The following is a 15,947-nucleotide window of genomic DNA, read 5'->3' as shown; positions in this document are numbered from 1 at the left end:
GACCTTGTTGGTTAGGCGATGCCCAACGGCTGCGTAATTCTGAAGACCACGTTACATCATTTTGTTGGGTGTTTTATTACGTACTTTTATGCTCTAAACCAGTGTTTCTCAGCCTTGCCCACTTTAAGATGCGTGGACTCCAACGCCCAGAATTCTGGGGAACGAGGTCCACAAAGCCTCCCTGCCCTTCCCAAACGTTGCTCCTTGCTCAGCAGCACATCCTGCCACCCGCCAGCCACGGGGGCGGCTCTCGCACGTACGCCTGGCACAGCCTCCCCACAGGAAAACCCGTCTCTCGTTCACATTTCTCCGTCCGCGCCTCACCGTTTTTTAACATTCTCGCAGGACGGGTGAGGCGAGTCCTTTTTACCAATCTTTTCTTGGACTTCAGCACTGACAGCGTTTGTTTCAGTTCCGCTTTTTGGGGCACCAGATCGATGCCACGTAATCAATCAATCAATCAATCAATCAATCAGTTTCATCATAAGCAACACAATAAATGGTGCTTTTCTGTTCACCCCCCTGCTTGAGCAGACTCCTGCTTAATCCACGTCCTCCAAACATCCCTCCCCAAAGGTCTCCGTTCCCATTCGCGCCTCTCCTGCTCTCCCACCCGGCTCCCACCCTCCATTGTGTTTCCTCCTGGATCACAGGCCCTCAGGACCTTGCACAACTGTCTCCTGAACAGAGGAAAGACAACTGTCGTGTGCAGGCCGAAGCACTCCCAAAGGAGAGCTGCGGGCTAGCCTGCACCTGGGCACGTCGGTGTTCCAAGGATCCCCCATGCCCACCTTCCCTCTTGGGTCCCTGGAGAGGGGCAGAGAGGGCCACCACAGCCCCTGACATGGGGGAGGGAGGGGGTCTGGCAAGGAAGTACCCACAGCGCAGGTCCAGAGGTACCTCGAGACTTTAGTTTCTGATTGTACCATGGACGTTTCCTTGCAGATCTCTGATCGTAACCCATCAAGCGTGAACTGCTGCGCTGGGGTGAAATCGAATCAATCCGTGAAAGAAATACTCACTGCAGGTCCAGGGGGGCCAGCAGGTCCCTCGTTGCCTTTAAGTCCGGGGCCCCCCTGTGCAGGAAGAGAACAGGCTTAGCCAGCCCACCTCCCGATGACATGGCACCAGATGTAGAAAGGGGTGCAAAATCCCCCCAAGTCCCAACCTTCCCAGACCTGCTTCTTCCTCCCACCACTTTCCCCCAAACCTCATTTTTGCACCGTTTGGTTTGCCCTTTGATCTGGCCCCAGGGGGGCTTTCTTCCCATTACTGACCCCCTTTGCCCATTTACAAGCATGACCAGCCCTATGGCCTCAGGAGCCACAGCATGATGCTGTCATTAGGGCCACAGGCCCCTGGGGCAGAGCCCCTCCAACCCAGAGAGGCGGGAATAATGCAACTACTTCCAGAGGGGGCTTTAAGAGGGACCCCAGAGCCAAGGCCGGTGGGCACCCATTTGGCAGATGGTGGGCCCTTCTGAGCCCCCGCCACACACTCCCCAGACTGACCAACAGCTGTGGACCGCCACTGAAGCTGGCCGTGTCGGAGACCTGGACTTTGGCTCACTGGAGGGCAGGAGGACACACTCCAAGGCCGTTCTGCTGGCCATTTCGGCCTTTGGCCAAGGCCCAGCGCTGTTTGAAAAGGGGGCCCTGCCCGCCTGGCTCTCTTTTCCTCAACTTGCCCTAAGACTTGCTGTTCTGTCTTTATTGCCCGGAAATATCCTCTGCGCCCCCTGCCTGGGGGAGAAGGAGGCCCCCTGCGGCCCTGGAGCCCAACCAGATTCAGAGGGACAAGCAAGAAGTTGCATTCTCGGATATGGCCTTTTATCGGAAGAACCAAGGCTGCGGAGTCCAGGATGGAGAGTCTCGGGAACGTTTCAAGTGGGACGAAGGGCCGCTCCGGACGAGGCAACGGCGGTGTCCACGTGGGCCTCTGCTTTTCCCCTCCCCTCCCTGCCTGAGACCTCCTTGCCGAGCCGTGTCCCAGTCACGCCCATCCCCCTCTACCAGTTGTCGGGTCTCCCTGGGCGCCCCTCCTTGGCCACAGGGACACACAAAGGGGCGGAGCTCTGTCTGGGAAAGCGGGGGGCAGAAGGGGCATGTCCAGCTGCCCTCATGACCAGAGCAAAGAGGAAATCTCGCTTCGCGCGGACCAAACCCTGTACTGCCTGAGGGGCCACAGGCGGAGAGGCGGTGGACTGGCAGGGGTTGTGCCAGGTCCCTTCGAGAGAGGAGGAGCCTCTCTGGGGAACCGCAAAGGCTCCGAGGGCAACGCCAGAGCCCTGCTCCCTCCCCAGATATGGTTCTCTTGCAGGGAGGCAGCGCGCTCCCTCCACAACTGTCCCGTTGAGAGGGATGCAAGGTACATACGGCTGTGCCAGGAAGGCCGCGCTCTCCGGGGAAGCCGCGCAGCCCTGCTGGACCGTCCTTCCCTGGGCTCCCGACAGGTCCGGGGTCGCCCTGAAAGACACACAGAGGGCCACGATGTCCTCCCCAGAGCCCCACAGCGGAGGACGAACAGAGCCCCCGCCTCCTTGCGCAGCCAACCGTCCCCCAGAAGGAGAGGGAGCGGCCGCAGGGACGGCGTAGTGGACGGGGCCAGCAGGGAGGAGCAGCTGCAAAAGGGGCGAAGGCGATGCCCACCCCAGCCCTCTGGAGTGGGGAAGGAGGCGGGAGGGCGGCCCGCAGCGGACAACACAGAGCGGTGGCAGGAAGCGTCTGCACGGCCAGACACTGTGGGTTACCTTGGTACCTTCTTTCCCGGAGGGCCCTAGCAGGCCTTGTTCTCCCGGCGGTCCGGGGGGGCCCGAGTGGCCCCTCTCCCCCATCTGGCCTGTTTCTCCCGCAGGCCCCTGTCAGAGGGAAGCAGGAGGGATGGAGTGCGCTTGGAGGGCCACACCTGCAGCCCCTCCCCAGCTCCGGTGTGTCTCTCGTCCCCCACCCCACCTCTGCCCCCTTTCTGGGACCATTGGGGACAAGTCTCCACGTCCCTTACCTGTGGCCCCACGATGCCCGGGCCGCCTGGGGGTCCAGCCTTGCCTTGCAGTCCCTGGAAGGCAGAACGAGAGAAAACGAGGGGTGGGTGGCAGGCCTGGGTCATTGCGGGTCTTCTGCTCAGGGACAGGAGAAACAGCCCCACAGGGACAGGTGAGGCGGCCCCACTTCCTTCTGAATCAGGAGGCTGACCCTGACTGGGCTTGTTCGTCACTGGTCAGCAGCGTTTGCTCCAGCCCAGCCCAGCCCGGAAAGGCTAGAATTCACACCTGGAGCCCTCTCACGGCAAAGCAAGTCTTCCCTGCTAGTCTCCAAAGCCAGGAGCCCATAGTGGGCCATGTGGAAGAAAAGATCCCTTAAGCATGTGCAGAGTACCTTCCTCTCACAGCTCCTAATATTCTGTGGCAAATGACAAGCTTACGCAACTCTTGCTCTGGAGTCAGTCCCACTGACATCACTGAAGATGGCTTCTGAGTACAGCACTCTGCTAGAATTTTATTTATTTCCTTATTTGATTTATATCCCACTTTTATTCTGTACGCCTGAAGGTGGCCTGCTTACTGCTTCCTCCTCCTATTTCCCCCAAAAAAACAACCCTGTGAGGTGGGCTTTAATCAGAAAACAGTTCTCAGAAATTCCCTTTTAAGAAAACACAAGTCTGCATCGTATAATCTGAAAGACTCGATTCTGCAGAAGGGAACCCTTTTGATTCAGACATATGGAAGCTAAAAAGTTGGTGGCTAACCTTTGTGTTTCAAAATTTAACAATTAAAATAAAGACTGATTTTTTTAAAGCTAGACTTGGAGATTTAAAAGCAAATTCTGAAATCTCAAGGAGCTGCTGCTTTCTCACGGCTGGAGTTTGGGGAAAGGCTCCCGGAGCTAATCCGAACCCCACATTGTCTCACCGGGGGGAGCAGCCAGCAGGGGACACTCGCCAAGCAGGTCCAAGAACAGAGGAGAACGCAGCGGCCATCAGCAGACAGACAGAAATAAACCCCTTTATCGGCTACTCCCGAAGAGCCTCCCGTTCTATCCACGTGGCCCCAAGCAAGCCAGATGGACGGGCTGCCGGAGGCGAATGACCACCCGAGGGGGTGATAAAACGTCTGCCAGGAAGACGCCAAGCTCAGAGAAGCCCCAAAGCCCCTTGCAAAAGCGTGAGGCAGCAAACGGAGGACGAGAGAGGGGCCCTCCCTTCCACCCCGCCTGTGGCCCCGCTGCCACTGGAGAGGCCCACGGCAAACGCCCCCTCGGGTCTCTTCCCGGCAGCGCAGCAACAGGCTGTCAGTCCGAAAGAGGGGCCTGGCCTGGGCCTCTGGTCCAAGCCGCAGCGACGCCACACAAGCAGGCACGACAACACCACGCAAACTACGCTGCTGACACCATTTGTGTCATCTACACAATGACGTCATGGTGTGCCTCTCTTTGCAGAGGGGGAGGAGGAGGAGGGACCCCGCGAGGCATAACCAGGGGGTCACGTCCAAGATCTCGGACCTGGTGAGAAAAACCAACGGGTAGCATCGCAGAAGGGCCCCACAGGCACAGTGGCCCCTGCAGGAAGCTGGGGTGTGCTGGATGGGTTTGTCCCCAGCAGCCAGAACAGGGCTGTCACTTACCACTTCTCCCCGCTGTCCCGGGTGGCCAGGCATCCCATCCTTCCCGGGGGGGCCCTGGGGACAGAGAAAGGGGGCAGAGTCAGTGGCTGGGGGGCAGGTGGGGGGACAGGGAGGAGAGGGGTTCGTGACTCACCGGGGGTCCTTTGGGTCCGGGGAATCCGTTCGGCCCCTGCGGTCCTGGGTGCCCCTGCAGGAGGAAGACGAGGAGACCCGCCCGTTAGGGGTCGTGTCAGCGAGCCCCCAAGTTAGACCCAAACTGACTGCTGGAACTCACCCCCTCCAGATCTCCACCGAGCTCAGCGCCTCTGACTTTGAAGGAATTCCTGATTACGGTTCTCGGGGCTCTTAAACCCACTGAGCTTCCCGCTTGGTCCCCTGTTCTTCCAGAGAGCCCCCCCATGTGCCTGGCTCCCTCCTCCCTCCCCTCTTCCCCATTAACCTCCAGCCCAGAGGTGAAGCAGGGAGGCCCACGACATAGCGCAGCGCTTCTCGCTCGGGTGAGGTTCACCCGTCCTTTCGCGAGGCTTTTCCCACTGCCGTTGTTCGGGCAACCCGGCAGCCGGACCCGGTCAAAGTCTGCATCGAGACGCCTGGCTTGCTCCCCGGCAGCTGCTTACCCGTTCGCCTGGGGGCCCGGCCGGCCCTTCGCCACCAGAGGTGCCCTGCCAGGGGAGGAGAGAGAGGCGCTCAGGTCACCCGCCTGGCACCCTGAGCTCCCTCTCGGCTTCACCGTTTCCTGGGTCGCGCAAGAACAACTAACCAACCCCCGGGGGGGATTTGCACAAGCACTACATTTTAAAAACGTCTAGCTCTGTGTAAAGGCCGAGGGATCCTCCGCTGAGCTGAGAAGCACGTTGCATGAAGGTGGCCGATGCGGGCGCAGTGCCAGGGAAGACGCCCGCCTGCTGCCCGAGGACAAGTCCAACAGACAGGGCGGTTTCCATACACAGAGATTTATTTGTGTAAACACGCCAGACTACCACACACAAATGCATAAAAGATATGCACAGTCAGCTTCCTTTCTCCTCCAGATTTTCACCAAAGGCCTCTGGCCAGCCAGGTCGACTTTCCCCTCCCTCGCGACGTGGATCCTCCAGATTCAGGAGCAGTCCACCTCTGAATCTCCCACCACCACAAATGGCACCTGCTCCCTGGCAGCTGCTCAACACCCAGCACAAGGCCACCAAACCCAGGAGAGGGTTGGGCTCGGCCTGGGCACCGCTGCCCCCCAGCCCCGCGTGCCTGGGCTTCCTCCGAGCCCCCGATCAGACTCACCTTTGCTCCCAGCTTCCCGGTGGCTCCTCGTGGCCCCCGCTGTCCTCTGGGGCCCTGGAAAACACAAAGCCTGCGTCTGTCCAGGGGCCACACCCGGACCCAGGTGCTACCCCACCCCATTTGGGGCCATCACCAGACCAATCTGCCCATCATTCACACTTGGCACTGGAAGGAAAGGGGGGGAGGAAGGCGGGTAAACCCCCCAGCCTGCCCCCTCCCCGGAAAGGCATCAGCTCCCTCTGACTCACGGAGGGTCCTCGTTCGCCTCGGGGGCCAATTTTCCCAGAGAGACCCTGTGGGGGGAAAGGAGCAAAGGCAGATCTGAGAAGCAGCACCCTGCAAACGCCGCCCCCACACCATTCCTGGCTCTCGGCAGCTGAACAGCCAAGGCGGGGGTGGGGGGGCACGGACTGATGATCCAGGTCTGGAAGAAACCCCCAGCTCTACTGACAAGAATCAAAGCCTTCCTCCCCAGTGCCAGGACAGAGGCCCCTTTCAGTGCACTGTAAGGGCCCTGAGCATGTGCAGAGTTATTAGGAAGAGCTTCCAAGCGACTGCTTTGCAGGGACTGAAAGAGTTCTCCAGGCTGGCGCGTCTCCTGGGAATGGGACCAACAACAACCCTCGATCGTGGGCAACCAACATCAACGCCATCAGGCCGAATAACGGTGATGAAAGGGCAGGTGGCCCCCCCTTTGAGCAGGGGGGCTTCGAGGGATTCCGGGGCTGGGGGATCCACCAGCACCTCACACAGGAGCCTGGACCCTCCTCTTGGCTTCCTTGCAGGCCCTTTCGGGCCCCTGGCGGGCAGGAGGGCCCCGGAGAAGGGGCGCTACTTACCCGAACCCCCTTCTCTCCACTCGCCCCGGGGAAGCCGGGAAAACCTTGGGAACCCTGCAGAGGAAAGGAAAACGTCACAGACCCAAGGGAGAGGGGGTGCCGTGAAGGCAGGGAGCCGGAGAGGCTGGGTGGGCACCATGTCCCCGACTGCACGTCTGGGCAAAGGACCGCAGGAGCTGCAGGGCCCGCGGGAAGCAGACGAGGGCTTCACCTGGGTCGCGTCACGAAGGGACAACCCGTCCGCTTCTCCCCAGCCAGACCCACTTGGAAACAGACCCCCAGATGTTCTCGGGGGGTCAGGCGTGTCTTTTGGCAGACCAGCCCGCCTTCAGCTCACTTGGCTGCTTTGCGCTTGGGGGCTGCAATTCCAGTGGCCCAGGCCCCCAACCAGGAGCGCCAGGCTTCCCCTCCACCACTTTTCCTCTCCAGGCCAGGGGCCCCCGGGCAGGGGAGGGACCCCGCTCACCCAGCTCCTACTCACCTTGAGGCCTTGTCGGCCGGGATATCCGGGGAGACCCGGCACCCCCAGTTTGCCCTGCCAGAAAAGGAAAGAAGGTCAAAAGAGGGGTGAGGAGGGGTGAGGTTGGGGGAGCCCCAGCCCCGAAGCCCCCCGTCCCACCACTCACCTTCTCACCCACAAGTCCAGAAGGGCCGGAATCTCCATGTGGGCCAGTCCGCCCCTTGGAGCCTTCGGGTCCATCTTCCCCGCGGGGCCCCGGGACGCCCACCTCGCCCTGCACAGAGAAGGTAGAGCGTTGTCCAAGGGGCTGGGGCCGGGCCAGGCAGCCCAGCACCCCCCGAGGGAGGACCTACCCGGTCGCCTTTCAACCCCACGTCACCCTTGACGCCCGGAAATCCTTCTTCACCCTGCAAGAACAAAGAAGGGTGGTGTGAGGGCACCGTTTCGAGATGGAGGAAGGAAAAGAAAAATACCACCCCAAAGCCAGGGGCCACCCCCCAGAACCAGAGCGCCCCGGCCCCTTCTGCAGCTCTTTCATCAGGCGCCTCCAAGCCCCAGCGCACCAACTCAGACTCAGAATCGCGCAGCAGAAGAGAAAAGGCGACCTCCAGGGTGGCTCAAAATGCTCCTTGGCTCGGAGTCACCTGCTGCCCACTCTCACGGGGGCCCGGTGGAAGGGAAGGGGGTGGACTGAACAACCTCAAGCAGCGCGGGGGGTGCATGTGGGGCTTGGTCCAGGTTCAGCCTCGGGAGCCCCCGCAGCGCAGCCATCAGAGTGTCGGGCGGGGGAGACCCAAATTCCAGTCCCCCCGCCATGCAAATCACTGGGCAACACTGGCCCCGACTCCCCCTCTCCCTGCTCAGCCCCCCTCACAGGGTTGTCGTGAGGATGAAACTGACACAGGAAAGCGTTAAACAGAGGGGAACTGAACCTCACCTTCTCGCCTTTTTGCCCTTTCAACCCACGGACACCGTCAGCACCCTGAAGAGGAACACGGAGTCATCGGCGTGAGTCAGACTACAAGCCCCATCCTTCCCAGCAGCAACTCCAGGACAGGGAATAAAGTTCTCCCTGAATGCATGAACAACACGCCGCACCGGATGTGCAGAGAAAGGACCCTTTTCTGGGCGGGGGAGGACCAAAGCGGGCTCCCGGGACCCCTTCAGCCACCTGGGTCCCCCTCCCTCCTGGAGCTCTTTCGCTGCATCAGCCCCCCTTTTTGAGAGCTCAGCCCCCCAGACTTCTGGGCACCCACAGAAGCATTCCTGCTCACCTTCAAGGCCCCGGGTGACCCCAGGGTGGCCCCTGCCCCAAAACAGTCTCCAGACAGACCCCACCCCCACCCAGGAGAGTCTCGCGCTGCTCTCCTCTCAAGTCCCCCCAAAACTCCGGGGGGGGGGTTGCATGCCCGCTCACCTTTGCTCCACGAGGACCTGGGTAGCCCACCAGACCTTGGGGGCCAGAGGGGCCCTGCAAGGGAGGAGGCAAGAGGCATGGATCAGGGCCGTGCCCGGCACACATTGGCATGACTTGGTCTGTGCACTGAACCCTAAAGCAGCCACACCAGGGCAAAGCTGTGGCCTCCCTATCTCATTCTCTCCCCCCCCGGCCAAGAATTATGACTTGACTCCCTGTTCCCTTGTAACCCCCCCCCAGGACTTTGGCCGGAAAAGCATTTAATGGAGCGGCCCTACCCTGCAGTGCCCTGCTTGGCATTAGTGTGGGTGCATTGCAAGGCTGCCCCCTACTGGAGAAATGCCAGTTGCTTCATGCTCCTCCACCTGGTGGCTCAAAGGGGAACTGCACCTCCAAAAGGGTCCCAGGGAATGGGCTTGTTGGGTCCCTAACCGTCTCCACCCCACTCGCAGGGCCTTAAGCTGGCCAACAATTAAAAGACCCAGTAAAAAGAACACGGTGGCTCTGAGACTGGCAGATTTACAGCTCTTACACGCTCCCAGGCGAGACAGGCCCCTCACCGCCCCCCCCCGGTCCTTCCTCCTCTCATCTCCTGCCCTGAAGCTCCAATTCTAAGCTCTCCCCCTCCCTGCTGACGAGCCCCCCCCCCCACCCGCTTTCTCTCCACCAGCAAAGATCTCGGAAAGCAGTGGCCCCTTCGGCTGCCAGGGAGGCTTCCACCTTCCACCACACGTGCCATGATGGTGCCCTGGCAGCAAAGGAATCGCCCTTTCAGTGCCCCACCATTCAAACCCAAGGTGTTCTCCTTCCCTTCAAAGGACCGGAGGGTAGCTTGGGATGACTCGGCCAGGGCGGGGAGGGTGCCACCCAGGGAGGCCGTGCCAACACAGGGCAACTCCCACGCCTGTCCACTCACCGGGTTGCCTTTGGTGCCCAGAAGGCCTTCTCTGCCCGGATGGCCCTGCAAGAAGAGGGCAGGGAGTCAGTCAGCCCCAGCCTCTCAGGAAATCCCCAGTTGGGGGCAGATGCTGCTGTGGGGCCTCGGACGAACCCCGCCTGCTCCTTGGTCTCTGCCAGGGAAACACGGGCAGGGCTGCTCCCCTACGGACACAGGCCGCTCTGCCCCACAGCGGACCCGCAGTCCCCGTTCCTCCCTCCATCCAGGGCAAACCACAGGAAGGCCAGCCGGGACTTTCGCGCCCTCTGGAAAGGCTGCTTGCGGCCGGCTCCCTTTGTGCTCCGAATGGGGCAGGCACAGTCAGGGCGATGGGGGAGACTCACCGGGGGGCCATCAGAGCCGGGCATCCCTGGAAGGCCGGGTTTCCCTCGGGGGCCCTGGAAGAGACGGGGGACCACATTGGACCCAGAAGCCAGGATGCCCACCTGGGGGGCGGCGCTGTCTTTCCCCACCCTGGGCTCTGGCATCAGAGGGCCGCCCTGCCCATCCGCCCTCTCACCTTTTCCCCGGGGGGGCCCATGGCGCCTTGCGGTCCCGGCAAGCCCTGGAAGCAGAGCAGGAAACGCAGAGTGAGAGGCGTCTCGGGGGTGAGCCCCAGCCCCATCCCAGGCTGGAGACCTCCTCCCCCCCAGCTGCCCCTTAACACACACCCAGGCTGGAGACCTCCTCCCCCCCAGCCCAGAAAAGCAGCTTTGGGGAGCTCGGGAGGGACTTTGGGTCGCTAATGGAGGCAGAGGCCCTTCGGCCGGACTGGAACCAGGTGGAGGGAGCAGAGCTCAGATCCCCAGGGACCATGCCCCAGCCCGCCTACCTCGCAGGGCTGTTGCTGGGGAGGCAGACTGGAGGGAGGAAGGGGAATCTAGCAAACCAGCCACCCAAGGAGGGGCTTCTCCGCCACCCCACCCGGCCCTGAAAGTTGTGGGGAGAGACGAGTGGGGCTGCCCTTGGCCCCTCGCCTGCAGTTGCCCTGCGAGGAACCTGGCAGCGGGAGGCACACTCTAGCTCTCAGGACACAGGCAAGGCCGCAGAGCTACCTCTGCCTCTCAATCCTACATCAAACCTCCATCGTCAAAAGCAGTCTAACTTTACACATCAACAACAACGGGGGCAGGCTGCTTGAGAAGCAGCCCCAGATCTTAGCACGGCCTGCCGCCCACGCCAGTCACTCTGGGCAGCTCCCTCCCCCGCCCACCTCTGACTTACCTGAGTCCCGGGAGTCCCCTGCTGGCCAGGGGGGCCTGGTTCCCCTTGCGGACCCTGGTTTAGATAAACGGGGCTTGCGTTAGATCGAGCTGCTCCCCGGGGGCCTTTTGGACGTGTCCATGTTATTTTCCTGGCAGCCAGAATTAAGCAGCTTCCCTGGCCTGTTTTTGGATCTCCAGGTGGTGTGCCTCCCAGGAAGTAATCCCACTCAACCTTCCCAAATCAGCCCCAAAAAAGGAAATTCTGGAAGGGAAGGGCTGGAAGGGAACGTGGAGACCGCCCAGCCCAACCCCTGCCCAGGGCAGGGATCTACTACTGCGCCTCCTGCCCGGCCCCTGTCTCTGAAACAGAGGCCCCCCCCTTAACCACGACCCCCCAATTCCCTGGGACCCTGGACTGCAGCTCCCATCATCCCCAGGCAACTAGGACTACGCCTGCAATCGCACCACCAGGATGAAGGGCGGCCCCTCAACGGACTCGCTTCTGGGGCTGGCCAGGCTGTCCCGAAATCTGCACCAAGGGGCCCGAACCGAGCATCGCGTGGGGCTCCGTCGCGCCACGAGGGCTGCCCAGCCCAGCCAAACGGCCGGATTCCCGCAAGAGGCAAAGTGTCAGAACCCCCCAATCTGGACCAGTGCTTGGGGCGAGGGAAGGTCTCACGCCTACGCAGCCGCTAAGGACTGCTGTGCGCAGACACGCACTCGGGTCTCTTTAGATCGACATCGGCCTGGGCCCAGCTGCGTAACTGCCCTGCTCTGTGGTCGCCGGGTGGCGGGTCCTCCAGCTGCTGATTTGGGAAGGGGGCTACGTCTTCCCTAGAAGGCTCTTTTCTGGACACCGAGGCCTTGGAAGCTGCTCTCCCCAAGCTCCGACACCCTGGGGTGGCTTGTGAGGAAGGCACTCTGTGCATGCTCGGCAGCTCCTCGACGTGCACCAGCACAGACTGTCTGTTAAAGCAGCCAGGCTGGGTCAGCCCCGGAGCCCCAGGAGGGGCGGATGAAATACAGGAGGGAACACACTGGGGATTGAACCACTAGAAAACATGGACGTTGCTCTGGTTTCAGCCCACCGAGCTGGTCCAGAGAAGGCCTCTGCCACTTACCAGACTGCCCTTCGGCCCGTGGGGGCCATCCACGCCACGCACGCCCTGCCAAGTGAAACACAGGCCCAAGGTGGCGCTCAGCAGCAGGGCCAGAGGGACCCCTGAGGGTGAGGGACCGTCTCCCCTCCCAGCACTTACCTGTGGCCCCAGGATCCCTGGGGGCCCTTTGGGGCCCAGCAAACCTCGCGGTCCCTGCGAAGAAAAGACATGATGGGGGGAGAAGAGTCAAAGCAGAGTCCCAGGGGTTGACCACACCCCCCACCTGTTCCCTCCAGGGAGCCCCAAGGCACAGATGTGGGGAAAAGGCCACAGGTTTTAAAAATGCCATTTTGCAATGCAAGTGTGGGAGGATGCTGGTTCGGAGAGGAAAGCAGCCCCCCAAGGCCTCGGGATACATCGTCTTGCGGCTCTTTCCGGACGAGAGGAGGCTGGGCACAGGTGGGCAGCTGAGGTCAGAAGCAACTGAGGTTTGCAGAACCAGGGCGGTCAAAAAGAGCTCCACACTGCCGCCAGCTCTCCGTGGTCATCCTGGCTGCCGGCAGGCAGACCCTGGCCTGGTTTTAGGGGGCGCTAGCAGCAGACCCGCTGCCAGAGAGGAGGGACCCTGCGATGTAACTCCCAGAAAGGGGGCCTGGGGCTGGCTGGCCCTCCGGGCTGGGGACGCTACGCACCGGTTCTCCGGGAAGGCCGCGCGGCCCTATTTCACCATCGTCTCCCTGCAGTCAGAGAAAAGGAAGAGCGTTCACAAGGGGGGGAAATGGACTTGCATTTTTACCAATTTGCCCGTTTAGAGAGGCAGATGGAAACCCTCCGGGCAGAACCCCACCCCCTAAGAACCTCCAATGGGTTCACATGAAAGCCCAAGCTGCTAGTCCTCAAGGTGGGGAAGATTTTTTTTTAGAGGGGACATCTCAGCAGTCCATTTTACGTGCCCTGCTGGCTACACCCTCCTCCCCCCACTCGCAGGCCATACCCTCTCGCCGTCTTCTCCTGGGGGTCCAGAGACGCCTTGTGCGCCGGGGTCACCCTGCCAAGGACAGAAGCAGCACGGTAAGCAGGCTCGCCAAAGGGAAGGGTGCCCTCTGCGACCCCTTGGGGTGAGCCTGGCACATGCCCCCCACCTGCCCCACCCCCCACCCCACTCACCCTGTAACCTTTGTCCCCCGGAAGGCCGGGCAGCCCGTCGAAGCCCCGATCGCCCTGCAGGAGAAGAGCGTGAGAAAGAGGGGCCCCGGCACAGAACGGGGCCACACACCCCAAGGGACCCCCACAGTCCGGGGCGACAAGCCCACCTACCCCAGGCGGCCCTTCCTTGCTCATGTGGGGAAGAGCGGCAGAGAACCGCCTTCACGTAGGAGGCCCAAGTGAGGATGGGAGAGCCGGGTTCAAGTCGCCCTCCTTTGCAGAAACACACAGGACGACTTTGGGCCAGTCTCTCCCAACCTGCCCTACAGGGCTGTTGTTGAGGGGATCTCACAAACAGCCAGCAGGGGGAGCAAAAGGCAGATCGAAATCCAACAGAGATACATTAACCTTGTTTAGCTTTGCAGGTCGTGTGGCAACCAGGTTAAGCTGGTCGAACATGTGCTATCCGCAGGGAAATCCTGCAGGTGATGCACGTGGGGGCTGGAGGAATTGGGGGGCACAACGTTTGCATAGCTGGGGAGATAGTTTGTTGCTTGCGTATTGAGGGAATTTGTGTTGTGTGTCTGTGCGTGTGCAGAGATATGCCACTGCGGTGTGTGGTCATGCCCCCAGTCTTGCCACTTATGAGTCCCACCTTGGGGGGGGGGCAGCCAACCCCCCCACATTGAGCCATCTCGGGCGATGGAGCCCTTACCTTTGGGCCGGCCTCTCCAGGCATCCCACGTGCCCCGTCTGCGCCAGCCCGGCCCTGTGGGACACAGAGGGGGTCAGGAGGAGCCCCCCTTCTGCTGAGGCTTTTGGCCTCCCCCCCATCTGCTGTTCCATCACAGTCACACAACCTTTGATCTCCCTCAATTAAGAAGACTGTACTTACTCGGCGGCCGGGCTTTCCTGGGGGGCCAGTCAGTCCCTGTGGCCCCCGGAGCCCCTGGGGAGAGACCAAGTCTTAGTGGGGCAAAGGGGGCAACCTGCCTGGGGGCCTACTCAGCCAGCCAGGCTCCCAAGGGGGGCTCCACCTCCAGAGGAGCTCCGTGGCTGGGCCCAAGACTGTGCCCCAATTCCCGGCTGCACATCGGCCCCTCTTCCTCGCCAGAGCAGGGAGCAGGAGGGCGGCAGTTGCCCCAGGGACCAAAGGGGCCAGGGGGGACCCGCTGCTCAGGTCCATGTTACCTGGGGGCCAAAATCTCCAGGCTCTCCCTTCACGCCGGGACCTCCGGCTTGACCCTGTGAGAGAGAAAGCACCACGATGTCGCCACAGCCGAGCCCCTCGCAGGGGGGGTGGAACGCAGCATGCAGCCTCCCCAACCTGGCGCCCGCCAGAGGCCAAAGCCCTGGCAGGCCCCCCTGGAGGGAAGCCCTGTCGGCCAAGTGAACAGCACAGAAGGGGCAGAAACGCCTGTCTGGACCCGAGGCCTGCCCGTCTCCGTGCCCCCACTCACCATGGGCCCAGGGCGGCCGGTGTACCCCATCGGTCCTGGAGGGCCACGCAAGGCCAGCTGTGGCGAGGGAGGAAATGGGTCAGGCGAGCACCCCAAGCAGAGACCCCCCAAGAGACCTTGGAGCATCAGGTGCTGGGCTTGGGGGTCTTCTCTCACCCCATTCTGGAGGGTTCCTGTTAGCTGCCCCCCAACACAAGAACCTCTGGCCCCATTCACACAACACCCTTAACTAGATCATTTGTACCACTCGCTAATCTGGGCTAGTTTGAACCTTGACTGGTTTGGGGCTTTGCCCTTCGTGAGACTCAAACCTGTGGGAAAAGGGGTCTGCTCTGGACTCAGGCCCAAGGCTTGCATGACCCCCCCAGTCACCCCCGCTGCCCTTGCTCCCCACAGAGATTCCTCGGGCACCCTTCCTCTCGCTCCTCTCCCCTGCGCACCCATCATCTGGCCCACCTCTGGAGGCGCCAGGGCCTCCAAAAGGGGACCCCACCTAGGTTTATTCCAGGGGCACCCAGAGGCTCAAAAGAAGCAGGGCACTGGATCGGGGGCAGGGATGGCTCCAGGGATGGAGAGGCCCGTTTCCCCCTTCCAAACCCTTTCGGTTCCCCCCAGTCCTCCAGTTCAGCTGCTACTCCCTCAACGTGGGCCCACAGCCTGAGAAAGGGGGCCGCCCCACCCCAGCCGACTCACGCGGGCCTGCTGCAGGAACGCCTGGGCCTGCGCCTCCTGCGCCATCGCGACGGGTCCCTTCTGGCCCCCGGTGCTCCCGAAACGGAACTGCAGTCACAATGGGAGAATCGAGTGAGGTCTCGCACGAGGAACGCGAAGCCGGAAGAGCCGGCTCCTCCTCGATTCGCAGGCAGAACCTGCCTCCACCCGGACGCCCCCACCAGTCCACCAGCACGTCCCAACTCTGGCCATGCACACCATTTCCCGGCCCGCTCCGGACTCACCGGAAGCATCATGGAGGTGCCGGGGGGACCCGGGCGTCCGTCTGACCCAGGGAACCCGGGCCGTCCGGGGGGACCCTGCAAAGGAGGCAGAGAGGCCGGAGGATCGCGTCTGGGAAACGCGCAGGTATGCACGAGGCATCACACCCTCTGAGCCCAAACACGCTCACCACCCCTGACCACGACCCATGGGGGAAGGAGTCCACAACACGGTGCCCTCTGGATCGGCTGGACTACAAGCCCCATCGTCCCCCTGGGGACAGGAATTGCAAGCCAGCCCAGCTGGAAGGCAGGAGGGCAGAGCGGTCTCTTCTCACAGGCAGCAATTCACCCGCAGGGAAAAGTCCATGGAGCGGAAAACAGGGTCCTTCCATCCGCCCTACTCTGAAGAAGCCCTCCGGATCTTGGCACCGGGCCTTGACCTGCTTCCTGAATCTCATAAGCTGAACTGCCAACAGGGAAAAAGCACCCTGGTCCGTGCGCAGAGTGCCCTTTTCTTTGGCCCAGGAATGATTGGGGTCTCCATGATGCAGAGGG

At 61.8% G+C, this 15,947-nt stretch overlaps 1 protein-coding gene across 1 annotated transcript in view; it reads right to left on the bottom strand.

Moving 5' to 3' along the window:
* The window catches only part of LOC103050189 (uncharacterized), a 37,291-nt gene that overhangs the window by 14,815 nt on the left and 6,529 nt on the right, over nt 1-15,947 (bottom strand). The window contains exons 8-37 of the mRNA XM_088151186.1: nt 15,414-15,488; nt 15,151-15,237; nt 14,458-14,514; nt 14,189-14,242; nt 13,893-13,946; nt 13,713-13,766; nt 13,019-13,072; nt 12,846-12,899; nt 12,544-12,588; nt 12,011-12,064; nt 11,873-11,917; nt 10,771-10,824; nt 10,067-10,111; nt 9,891-9,944; nt 9,526-9,570; nt 8,610-8,663; nt 8,130-8,174; nt 7,546-7,599; nt 7,359-7,466; nt 7,214-7,267; nt 6,733-6,786; nt 6,142-6,186; nt 5,894-5,947; nt 5,236-5,280; nt 4,752-4,805; nt 4,619-4,672; nt 3,001-3,054; nt 2,750-2,857; nt 2,376-2,465; nt 1,023-1,076 (exon numbers count right to left, since the gene is read on the bottom strand). Coding sequence (XP_088007312.1) covers nt 1,023-1,076; nt 2,376-2,465; nt 2,750-2,857; nt 3,001-3,054; nt 4,619-4,672; nt 4,752-4,805; nt 5,236-5,280; nt 5,894-5,947; nt 6,142-6,186; nt 6,733-6,786; nt 7,214-7,267; nt 7,359-7,466; nt 7,546-7,599; nt 8,130-8,174; nt 8,610-8,663; nt 9,526-9,570; nt 9,891-9,944; nt 10,067-10,111; nt 10,771-10,824; nt 11,873-11,917; nt 12,011-12,064; nt 12,544-12,588; nt 12,846-12,899; nt 13,019-13,072; nt 13,713-13,766; nt 13,893-13,946; nt 14,189-14,242; nt 14,458-14,514; nt 15,151-15,237; nt 15,414-15,488 — 1,758 coding nt within the window. The remainder of the gene's footprint in view (nt 1-1,022; nt 1,077-2,375; nt 2,466-2,749; nt 2,858-3,000; nt 3,055-4,618; nt 4,673-4,751; nt 4,806-5,235; nt 5,281-5,893; nt 5,948-6,141; nt 6,187-6,732; nt 6,787-7,213; nt 7,268-7,358; nt 7,467-7,545; nt 7,600-8,129; nt 8,175-8,609; nt 8,664-9,525; nt 9,571-9,890; nt 9,945-10,066; nt 10,112-10,770; nt 10,825-11,872; nt 11,918-12,010; nt 12,065-12,543; nt 12,589-12,845; nt 12,900-13,018; nt 13,073-13,712; nt 13,767-13,892; nt 13,947-14,188; nt 14,243-14,457; nt 14,515-15,150; nt 15,238-15,413; nt 15,489-15,947) is intronic.

The sequence above is a fragment of the Python bivittatus genome, unplaced genomic scaffold, assembly GCF_059951505.1.
Source record: "Python bivittatus isolate LINGU-HERP-01145 unplaced genomic scaffold, Pbiv_v1 ctg000650_np1212, whole genome shotgun sequence".
Taxonomy (NCBI): domain Eukaryota; kingdom Metazoa; phylum Chordata; class Lepidosauria; order Squamata; family Pythonidae; genus Python; species Python bivittatus.
The sequence above is the reverse complement of the archived record's forward strand: the minus strand, read 5'-3'. Positions and strand labels throughout refer to the sequence as shown.